The following is an 11,853-nucleotide window of genomic DNA, read 5'->3' on the forward strand; positions in this document are numbered from 1 at the left end:
ACTTCGGCAAGGCCGCAGAGTGTTCTTTTTCGCATATTATTTGATGCGAAAGTCTCGAAGACTGTTAATACCGTACTGGTTTCTCTGGGGTGGCTTTCTGTGGCTTCTGGAATTAGAAGATCTTCGCCAATTTTTGCCACCTGCCAGAGTATCCAACATGCTCTAAGGCTGTGAGTTGGTGTGGCGCCCTCTGCACTGTGGATTTTACAGGGTCCATTAAGCCACCCTTCCAGTACGGTTATGTGCCCTGTAGAGGGCTTTTGCTTTCTGGTATTGAACCCGGGTGTCTGGCGATGATGCACCCTTTTGTTTCGGACTGGGTTTGTATTCAGGGCCGAATTGTCCCAAAATTTTATTTCGGTTTTTCAGGCGCTTTCCATCGCACAGTACTTTCGTACTATGGACGCCAAGTCAGCGAAGCGTGTAATATCACGACGACTTATGGCATTGAGGATTCCCTTGTCCGTGCAATTATTGCAGAAGAATAAAATTACGTCTTGCTCGCGGCAGTCCTTTATCCTGTTCATAACCAGGAGAAATCTGGCCCAGTAATGATGTACTGTTTCTTCGGGCTCTTGCCTAATTTGGGATAGATCGCTTATGTACGGGTGGGTGGGCGGAATCAAATCCCAAACCTCACCCAATCTGAGACCCAGGGGCCAACGAGTTTCCGAACTCGGAAGTTTGGATTCTTGGATGCTGTCCAATGAATCTAGCCCGTCACCTGACTTTAAGTTCAGGTCTTGAGTGATGTCCTCCCCTCCACGGGTATCCGACTTGGAGGGATCGGGAATCCGGCGTATCTAGTCCTTAAGATAGATGAAGGGTCGCCGCGCTGTCCCTCTACCACGACAACGTGATGGGTGACCTGGGGGGAGTTAATCTCTCTTAGATCGGGTTTAGACCCAATCTGGTCGTAATCCGTAGCGACTCCCAGGGCGGCGAAGCGATCCAAGAGCTCGTTTAGGGAAGAGAGCTCCATTGGATCTAGCTGCTCGGCGAATTCCGAGCTGGCGTGAAGATTGCTTTCGATGACCCGAGAGGTCATCGTCGGTGCAGCAGCCGAACGGGTGGTCATAAGGAAACCACCTAGCCTGAGAGTCTGGCCGACAGCCAAAGCTCCCTTAGCAACGGTGTCGTCTTTAAAGACGGGATGAGGCATCCTTCCTAATGGTGACGGCACAAAGGAACTCTCAATGAAAGCACCAATGTCGGTGTCAAAACCGGGGATCTCGGGTAGGGGGTCCCGAACTGTGCGTCTAGGCCGGATGGTAACAGGAGGCAGGGGACACGATGTTTTACCCAGGTTCGGGCCCTCTTGATGGAGGTAAAACCCTACGTCCTGCTTGATTAATATTGATGATATGGGTAGTACAAGAGTAGATCTACCACGAGATCAGAGAGGCTAAACCCTAGAAGCTAGCCTATGGTATGATTGTTGTTCGTCCTATGGACTAAAACCCTCCGGTTTATATAGACACCGGAGAGGGCTAGGGCTACACAGAGTCGGTTACTATGGTAGGAGATCTACATATCCGTATCACCAAGCTTGCCTTCCACGCTAAGGGAAGTCCCTTCCGGACACGGGACGAAGTCTTCAATCTTGTATCTTCATAGTCCAGGAGTCCGGCCGAAGGTATAGTCCGGCCATCCGGACACCCCTTAATTCAAGACTCCCTCAACGCGTCCAATGGTGCATCAATCTAGGGCGCTTTCCTAAAATGCTTTCAAAGCTGCCTCAATCAAAGGCGCTTTTCTAGGATGCCTTCAAAGCTGCATTGATCGAGGCATTTTGCTAAAACGCCACCTCTGAGCACGATTCTGAGGCATTTACAAAGCGCCCTTACAAAAGTGCCTTTGATTAACAACCGTGGTGCAGTGGAAGGCGCGGCAATTTTACCAATTATATCGTCGAACTCACAAATTATGATTTACAACATCAAAAAATGTTCGCGGATTAAAAAAATATCATGAATTTCAATAAATGTTCAAGGATTATACAAAAGTGTTTCAAATTTCAAAACAACTGTGGATTCGAAAAATGTTTGTGATTTTTGATAAATGTTCACGGATTTCAAAAAAATATTTATGAATTTGAAACATGCTCACAAATTTCAAAACAAGTTCATGAATTTCTAAAATGTTCTAAATTTCTAAAAATATTCATGGATTCAAAAGATGTTCTTGAATCCAAAAAATATTCATGATTATGGGAAACACTAGAAAAAGAAACATTGAAAAAATAGAACCACTGAGTGGGCCATCCCGTTTTCACGCACATGGATGCTCGTTTGCACACTATCGACCAACCTTTTATATGATAGAAAAGTGTTTGTTTACAAGATAATAGTGGAGAAAAAAATAAATCGATAGAGTGATGGGGGAGAGGATGGAAAGAAACCAGTCAAAAAAAAGGACTAAAACGGTGAGACGAAAATATCATGCACGCAGTCATACCAACTACTCTATTAGGAGTAGAGATTGGCAATGCATTTGTACTTATGATCGGTAGCTATTTTTGAGAATCAGCGGCGCAAAATTTCGTAAGCATGCTGGGAGCCATAGTTTAACGGCGAACCAAATGTTAGGCCTTTGGAGAATCTCAAACGATTTTATTCATAACATTCGGTACATTACACTAAGGAATCAGGACATACGCGGCACACTACCCGTCTCACACGTACACGCCACGCGGCACACCACTCGTCTCACAGGTACACGCCACGCGGCACTCCACGTCTCCACCTTGACACGTATACACACCGTGGAGCCGTCGGCGCCGTCATTACTTGCCGTCGGCTGCCTCCTCGGCCGCGGCATTGTCGCGTTCTTCCTGGACCCTGGCGGCGACCATGGCGGCCTCGTGGTCCGCGGCCTCGAGCAGGAAGCTGCCGCCCTCGTCGTCCACGGCGACCTGGAGCGGCTGGCAGCCGAGGCCGTCGGCGACGGCGAGCATGATGCGGCGCATCTCGCCGCGGAACTCGGCGCGGTCGACGGCGCCGCTGTGGTCGGCGTCGAACTGCTCGAAGACGGCGTCGTAGAAGGCGGCCACCTCGGAGGGGAGCGGGGCCGGCTCGGCGGAGCCGAAGCCCGCGCCGTCGAGGAGGAGGAAGGACTCGAGCGCGCGGCGGAGCTCGGCGCGGGAGAGCACGCCGTCGCCGTTGGCGTCGAGCGCGGCGAAGCGCGCGTCCACGCTGCGCGCGAAGGCCGCCTCGTCCGCCACGAAGGACCGCACCGTCGACCCGTCCAGGACCACCACGCTCATCTCGTCGTCGGTCGAACGCCGGCCCCTCGCTCTCGCTCTCGCTCGCCGCGGCAGCTCTGGTCGTGGCTTGTTGAGGATCTGCTGGAGGGTGGAGTGGAGTGGAGACTTCCGACAGCGGATTTGATTTTTGTGTTGAGTTTGGCCTCTGGGAGCCACGTTTATCTGCTTGATGTGGTCGTCGGGTCATGCTTTGGGATATTTTCGCTTCTCCGTGTGCGTGGTGAGAGCACGTGTAGTGTAGTCAATGGTCAGTAGGTACTCAGTAGTCAGTGTCACTCTTCAGCCTGGAATTTTTCTTGCCTCGCAAATGGCTTAGCCATGTGATCGCCGCACACCGTAACGACGCAGAGAGTGCCTTATCCATTGCAGGCTTCAAACAAGGACTCCCTGCATGATCTATCGGAAAGGTTTACCGCTGGAATAAAGTACCCAAAATATCATAAAGAATATTCCTAGACCATTGAACGACCATCGTCGCCGTCGAAACGTGCTGAAGACACACTTTGTCACCGCTCCCCTGCTAGGACCAATTTGACATTATGGATGAAGGTCAGGAAATCTTCGAACACGTGTCTCTAAAGATCAGCGCCACAGGAACGTAGTCACGGCCACTAAACCCTTGAAGATCCACTATGCCATACCTGTGGCCGACTCTTGACACCGGATCTACTCAGCACAAGAAGCTAACTTCATCGCCCCGAGTCCCCGATAGAAAGTCATGAATCTGCATTGAAGCGCCCCCATCCCCAAGCACCCTCGACGTGAGAACCCAACAGAAACTATAGCAAAGGCACCATATGTGGTCGATTGCCATAATAATCACTGGTATGACGATCAACAATCAAAAAGTAGCTCTCACAGAGTCGTCAGTCGCGGCCACAAATTTTTTGAAGCTTGCTCCAAAAAAGAGATCGAGCATCTAAATATGAAGGTTGTGGAGGCCTCATTTGGAACTCCTCCAAACCCAACCGTCCGCGGGGAGGGATCTTTCATCTTCTTCCTCCTCGCGCCACGGGCGTGTTTGAAGCGACGCTGCCAGCCGTGTCCGGCACTGAAAATCATCGTCAAGGGGGCCGACTTGACCACACTTATGGCAAGCTCACTCCATTGGATACTCGTGGCGGAATCATCGACCGCCAAACCACCCGCCACCACGGCTATAAAAGTTGGATGTTGTGGCGTCCCCATAACCCAACCCTAGCTGCCTCATCCCTCCCCCTTATATGGCTAGTTCCTCGCCTTTATCTAGCAATGCTAGCGCGCTGGGACGTAGCCTATCGGTCGAAGGTCCTCTCAGACAAGCACCTATAGTCCAGATCTCGGGCGTCGGCGGTGCTAACTCTGCCCGCGAAGCATTAGTCGTCGCATCCTCCTCTCGCCGAGGCCCACATGGCACTGCGGCTCCCATGATGGTGATCACGGGGGATCTGAAAACACTTGACAATGACCGCAGGACATCTGGCCCTTCTAGTGGTGCCAGTGGCTCCCATCATAGCGGGCGGCGTGGATCAAGCGCTTGGGGCCATCATCCCCATCAACGACAGTGTCGCTTCCTTGTCCCTTAATCCCATTTGATCATGTCCCCATCGAGGCTCAACCCAAGCCCGAGGACCACACGACCATCGAGGCTCAACCCAAACCCAAGCGGAACCATGCGCCTTGAAGAGGAGTGCATCCGCGAGCGCTTTGGCCCCACAATCGGCACAACGAGGAGGAGAAACTCACGGGCGTGAAAAAAAATTCAATTCCACTCTTGATTTCAAAATATTTTTGAAACAAAGTTTATATTATCATTTACAATTTTTAGGGCCAGTACTACTCGATCTTTAGTGAAACTGAGTGAGGTGTGACTTTACTTCAGAATATTCTGAAAATTCAAGATTGAATTTCACTAGTATACTTTCAATTGGGATATTTCAGAACATGTATTCAAAGTTTCAGTGAAAATGAGTGATATGTGACTAATATTACTGAGTTGGATAAGATTTTGAAACATCAATAGTGTCTTCTGAGTTGTCATATTTCAGAATATTCTAAACAGTTTTACAATGGTCTTCTTATCCGTAGAGAGGTAAGAGTTGTAACGAAACCTGGTCTTTGATTGTTGTTGCTTTCTATTGTGCAAAAAGATTATATCCGATGCTCTAGTTATTGCAACATGGCATAAAAACGGACCTACTACCAATGCACATTATTGTCTTTCATAAACATGCTTTATGGACGATGGATGACTCCAACAATTATATGTGACTGAAAAAAATCCAAATAAAATAGATTAATGGATTCTCATATTTTATTTTGAAGAAACTAGAATTTGACTGAAAACAAATGCACGTGTTAATTTTGTATGTCACAGTTCCATTCATATGTCAAAAAAAAACTTAAAACAAAAACTTGCACACAAATTGCAATTTTTATAATATGTAAGAATAAACATATAAGTGAAAATTTTGCATTCTACTAGAATTTAAACACATATTGTATGGAACTTGCATTTATGCTTACACAAAAAAGCAAGATATAGTCTATAAAAGAATGAATTAGTGGCATTCGTATTACCCTTTAAGAATTGCAACAATAAAAAATTATTAATAGAAAATTTTGAAAACTATTTACACATAAATTGCGCCTTTTTATAATATGAAAGGCTAAGCATATACTCTTAAAAGGTTTTCAAATAAGGGATGAATTGATGGCATTGATATTACCATTAAAAGGATAGAAAAGGAATAAAAAACTAAAACACAATTTTCAAAGAAAATTCTAAGGAAAAATGAATTAGTAGCATTGGTATTACCCTTTATGAAGAAAAGGAAAAAGAATGACAAAATTTGCACACAATTTACAGATAAATTGCACCTTTTGTAATATGCAAAAATAGGCATATAATAGTGGAACTTTTTGCAAAAAATTTAAGAATTAATGAATTGTTGACATTGGAATTAACCTTATATAATGAAGAAAATAAAAGAAAACTAAAACTAAATAAAAAATGAAGTTTTCTGAGCAAGAAGGACTTAGTGGCATTGGTATTACAAGTTAAGAAAAAAGAAAATAATTATTAAAAAATTGCACATAATTTAAATATAAATTGCGCTTTTTTATAATATACAAGAATAAACATGCAATAGTGGAGTTATCACAAAAACATATTTTTTCTAATAAGGAAAGAATTAGTTGCTTTTGTATTATCCTTACATAAGAAAGAAAAATAAATAAAACTAATAAAAAATTGAAAATAAATAGTCCAAGGAAGAATGAATCACTAGCAATGGTATTACATTTAAGAAGAAGTACAAATAAAGAAAAAACTTGCACACAACTTTGGACTGAAGTTGCACTTTTTGTAACGTTTAAAGAATAAGCATATAATAGCGCAATTTTCACGGAAGCGGCTATTCTGCACCCGGGCTCATCTACACCCAAGTGTGAACAGTAAAATGAGAAAAAAAAATACAAATATTCAAAAAAATTCCAAAAACATTTGTGTGAAAGATTCTCAATTGCGTGAGGCTCGTGCAAAATTTCAGCTTGTTTGGACATTCAAGGAGCTCGTGGCAAAAAAGACAAAATTTGGGAGTTTGATAAACTTTTGAAATCAACATTTTTCACACTGGACTTTGCCTTTTTTGGCAGGAGCTTCTTGAATGTTCAAACAAGCTAAAATTTTGCACGGCCATCACACATTTGAGCATCTTGCAACACAAAAAAATATTGTATTTTTTTAATTTTTTTTATTTTAGATTTTACTGTTCATCTGGTGTAGATGAGTCTGGGCACCGAATTGAATTTCTGAATTTTCACACTCTAGTACAGTTTACATACATAATGTATAGTACCTGTGGGTATACATTTACAATCACCCAACATCCCAAATATACCAATATAGGGAAAAAGGAAAGCTGGCTAAAAAAAGGGAAAAGAAAGACCAAAGCAAAACACATGCAAACAGAAAAAAAAGGGCAATGGGTAACGAGCTTCAAGCCGAATACTAAAATTGACTGACCCAAGGGATAAGTCAAAAATTCAGGCAGAAAAGCCATGAAACACAACTAGGAATAAAAACCACATATCTTGACAAAAGAATAAACGTTTAAAATTTGACTTAACCAAATTTAAAACTCAGGAAATTTACATATTGCTAAAGTGTATTTGAATATTATTCGTCGGTGCCTTTCCAGGGGCAATTTCTTTTTGCCTATTTTGTTTTAGAAATATTGCCAAGTTAGTAATCTTTACCTCTTAGAAGGTGCTAATAAAACTGAGGCAATTTACATTTAGCAAAAGTGTACTTTAATGTTATTCATGGGTTCCTTTCCAGGGGCAATTATATGGCCCTTGGATAAAAAATTATAGACGGCTAAAATAGATTGGGACTATGTTAAAATTTCTCATTGTGAAACTTATTGATCGATTTTCATTTTCACATGGTTTTCACCATTTCACACTTTCATTGCCAAATCTGGAGCACGCCACTAGCAGCAGCCTCTGTAGCGCCTCAGGTGCTCCACAAGATCGTCAATGTACTTCTCCTGCCGCCCCTGATCCATGAGAACCTCTCGCAGCTTCATGGCGTTGCTGGCGAGCGCCTTCCCTTCCTCGTCCACCGTGACGCGCCGCACCGCCGCCGCCACGCCGTCCCTGTCGAACGAGCCGTCGCCCTCGTCCCTCGCCACCTCCACGCCGATCCCCCTCTCCGCCATGTCGCGCGCCACGAGGGGCTGGTCCAGGACGAACGGGAGCATCACCAGCGGGTGCCCGGACGCGAAGCTCTCGATGGTGGAGCCCCACCCGCAGTGCGTCAGGAACGCGCCCGTCGCGCCGTGCGCGAGCGCCGCCACCTGCGGCACCCACCCGGTGTGCACCAGCCCTCGCCCCCGCGTCCGCTCCTCGAACCCGGCGGGCAGGAGATCGTCGTCCGTGACGGCGTCGATGGCGGCGCTGAACATCCCGGACGGCCTGCGTAGAGCCCACAGGAAGCGCACCCCGGCGAGCTCCAGCCCGAGCGCGAGCTCGTGCAGGATCCCTGGAGTCAGCGGCGCCTCGCTCCCCAGCGCGACGTAGATGACTGACTTGGCGGGCTGGTTGTCGAGCCAGCGCAGGGTCTCAGGACGCTCTCCGTCGCCATCAGCGATCACGGCAGGAAGCAGGATCCCGGCGGGGACGACGGGCTGCTGGAAGAGGTCGGCTAGGAGGGCGAACATCCCGGGCTCGACCTCGTCGCAGCTCCGGTAGATGGCCAGGCGGCAGCGCTCGAAGAGCCGCCACACGCGGTCCATGTCGGACACGCCGGACGCGTTGGCGCGGAAGGCGGCGGCGATCCACTCGGCCTCGCTGCGGCGTCGGTACGCGATCGTGGACGGGAACGGGATCCACCTGGGCGCGACGGCGAAGTCCTCTGTCGCCGCGCGCGGGTGCTCGGCGTTCGCCGACCGCGGCCCCAGGAAGGCCATGAAGGTGGCGTAGACGATGATGAACACGGCGCACGGCACACCGTGCCCGCCGGCGATGGGCGGGACCCAGTGGTGGCAGAAGTCATGGACGATCCAGTCGGGCCTCCTGCCAGCAGCGACGGCGTCGGCCAGGAACGCGGCGAGCGGGGCCGCGAGCCCGTCCATGGCCTTCTTGAGGAGCTCGATCTTGTCGGGCGGCACGTCGGCCGTGGACTCGGCGCCTTCCGGCAGCCCGTCGACGCGCGGCAGCGGCAGCGACACGAAGCGGAGGCGAGGCGAGAGGTGCGGCGGCACCGGCGGGAGCCTGGCGAGGTTCCGTGGCGTGGAGAGGAAGGCGACGGCGTGGCCACGAGCCGCCAGGCGCTTGGACAGCTCGAGGAACGAGAGCATGTGCCCGAACGCCAGCCATGGGAACACCACCACCTCCAGCGCGGCGCCGGCGCCGGCGCCGGCTGCTGCTTCTTCCATCGCAGCACAGCAGGCGCGAAAGCTTTGGTGGCAGGGTGATGACGAATATGTTCTGCAGAATTTATTTTTGCCCCGTACTGAATGCTCCACCCACATGAAAAAGGGACTGGGATCAGGTGACATCAATCGCTGTTGATGGCCCTTGCGCGTGCATGCATGCCGTCGACGATTTATGGACCGGACTATTTGCGGCCAGTAAACCCCCATGATGGGTTGGGCGAAACCAACCCGGCGTCGAAATCCCCGTTGCATCCTGACCTATGCTGATCTAAATCGAATCTTGAGCTCTTTTTGACCTATTCGACCTTTAGTTCATGGAAATGAAAAAAGTTCACAAATTTGGACAAAAGTTCATGAAATTTGGAGAAAACTTCATGGATTCGAAAAAAGTTAATGAATATAAAAAAAATCACCATTTTAGGAAAAAAATCATGTTTTTTTTAAAGTTCATGGATTTTGAAAAAATTCAACAATTTTGAAAAGAAGTTCTTGGATTTTCATAACAAAAGTCCACGGATTTGGAAAAAAGTTCATAGAGTTTGGAGCAAAATTGAAAAATTGAGAAAAAAATCATGAATTTGAAAAAAAATTCACGGATTCAAAAAAGGACACGATTTTTGTAAAAAAAATCACGAATTTGAAAAAAAAAGTTTGAGAAAGTTCACGCATTAGACAAAAAAACCATATAAGAATCATCCAACCAAGGAGCTTCCACTAACAAAATAAATAAGAAATGAAGAAAAAGGAATAAAGTAGTCACACGAGATGAGGTAACCAGGTTGGTCAACACAGTTTGCATTGAAAGAGGAGGTAATAGCACTGCAGGTCCCTGAACTTGCATGTCAGGTGATGGTTTGGTCTTTGAAGTTGAAAAAGTGAATTATTTCATCCCTCAACTTGCAATGGATGTGCAAATTTAGTCCACGGCCAGTCAGAGCTTGCCAAGTGGATGCCAAGTGGTCTGGCGGGTCAGCGCGCGGCATTTTGCAGTTTACACCCTGCCTGGATCAGGAATCAACCCGCACTACTCCTCGCCCCCCCTCGAAGCAAAAAAACACCTGAATTTATTTTGTCCCCCTTCCCACCCAATCATTCATCCACTTGGCTACTGTCTTGCTCGCGCCGACCGCGTGCGCCGGGTGCTGGCTGACGTCAGCAACCATTGCGGCGTCGTCGCCAGAGTACACCGGCGGTGTCGTCCCTCCTCCGACTGCGCATCAAGTTCGCCCGCACGGCGTCTTTCCTCCCGACTATGGTGCGTCCTCCTCCCCTCTCTGCTCTGTTCCTCCCCTCCTCCTCTGGTTTGATCGTCCTCCCGCGTTGTCCGCAGCACCGGCGGATCACCCCCTTTGGATAGCGTTGTGGGTATTTGCGGTGGAATTCTGTGTCTATACAGCTTCCAGCGTTGCGAAGCTGGTTATTGAGGTGGTCGTTGATTTCAGGCTAGATTTAGGCTGTGAAATTTATGATTTCGCCAAGAAGCTAGGGTTCTTGTGCAACAAATGTTCTTTCGGGCACAATGTAGTGCCATTGTTTAGTAGATACTCAGCAGTTTAGTAGTGCCACTACATCATAAGAATGCCTTTTTTGTTTCATCTGAATTTAGTCAGCTAACTGAATTTAGTCAGTTAACCGAATTTAGTCAGTTAGCTGAATTTAGTCTGCAAGATACTATAGTTGACTGTGGTTGGTTGAGTTTGGTTGAAGATTGTGCTTACCCTGTCTTGCAAAAAGAATGCATAACTGAATTTCCTTAGTGAACTTGCAGCATGCAGTTAACTGAATAAATTCAGTTAACTTGCTGCTTGGAGTTAACTTGCAGGTTACACAATTTAGTTATATGAATTTATTAAGTTTAGTTGCAGTTATTTTACTGTTCAGTTACCTACTTAGAGGTTTTTTGAGATGTGATATGTTTTTGCTTACATAATGCACTTTGTTGCTGCAGTTTGTGATTCAGCAATGGGACAGATTGTGGACACCCCTTTCTTTACACTGGAACTTGAGCATGGTGGGCTTTTCTATGGACCAAGAAATAACATGGAGTACTATAATCCTTCTGTGGAGGTGCTTGACTATGTTGATGCTGGCACATTCTCATATTCAGCTATTGAAGAGCACTTGCTATGGTTGGGATATCCTGTGGCTGAGCACATAATTTATTGGTGCATGCCTGACAAAACAATTTTAGATGGTATGTTGAGAATTAGAGGTGATGAGGACGTGCAACACATGATCAGAGCTAGTAGTCAGCATAAGGTGCTTGTAATAATGGTTGACCATGCAGATTTCATCAGTAATTGCAGGGAAGATTTGGTATTGACAGTGCCAACAGTTCAGAGTTCTGTCATAATGGCCAGGTCAAATGTTGTTGCAGCAGTGCAGCATCTTCTCACAGCCTCATTTCAGTCAATGTTGAAGATCCCATTTCAGAGGTGGCAGCAGATAACATAGAAGCAGACAAGTTGGTTGCTAATGGAACAGAAACAGAGACTTTGCTAACTGATGGTGCAGCAACAGATAACTTGCGGCCAAAGGGTGGAGCAGCAGAGAATGTGTTGTATGATGCTGTAGAGGATGCAGTGCTCTCAGATTCAGAGTTCAGTGATAGTGATTATGACATAGATGATGGAGATGATGATTTATATGAAGACAACATTGATTTTG

The 11,853-nt window shown here is 46.9% G+C and overlaps 2 protein-coding genes across 2 annotated transcripts; both read right to left on the bottom strand.

The window, feature by feature from the left end:
• Positions 1–2,591: 2,591 nt before the first annotated feature.
• LOC125506191 lies at positions 2,592–3,414 on the bottom strand. The gene has a single exon (XM_048671054.1). It carries the CDS (start codon positions 3,263–3,265, stop codon positions 2,786–2,788), a length of 480 nt encoding a protein of 159 aa, XP_048527011.1. The 5' UTR covers positions 3,266–3,414; the 3' UTR covers positions 2,592–2,785.
• Positions 3,415–7,642: 4,228 nt separating this feature from the next.
• On the bottom strand, positions 7,643–9,302 carry LOC125506192 (UDP-glycosyltransferase 91C1-like). Its single transcript, XM_048671055.1, has one exon. It carries the CDS (start codon positions 9,280–9,282, stop codon positions 7,741–7,743), a length of 1,542 nt encoding a protein of 513 aa, XP_048527012.1. The 5' UTR covers positions 9,283–9,302; the 3' UTR covers positions 7,643–7,740.
• Between the last annotated feature and the right edge of the window lie 2,551 nt (positions 9,303–11,853).

The sequence above is a fragment of the Triticum urartu genome, chromosome 5, assembly GCF_003073215.2.
Source record: "Triticum urartu cultivar G1812 chromosome 5, Tu2.1, whole genome shotgun sequence".
In the NCBI taxonomy this organism is placed as follows: domain Eukaryota; kingdom Viridiplantae; phylum Streptophyta; class Magnoliopsida; order Poales; family Poaceae; genus Triticum; species Triticum urartu.

Excerpts from the sequence above, each read along its gene's own strand:
- LOC125506191 (XM_048671054.1), bottom strand. The coding sequence starts at position 3,265 with ATGAGCGTGGTGGTCCTGGACGGGTCGACGGTGCGGTCCTTCGTGGCG.
- LOC125506192 (XM_048671055.1), bottom strand. The coding sequence starts at position 9,282 with ATGTGGGTGGAGCATTCAGTACGGGGCAAAAATAAATTCTGCAGAACA.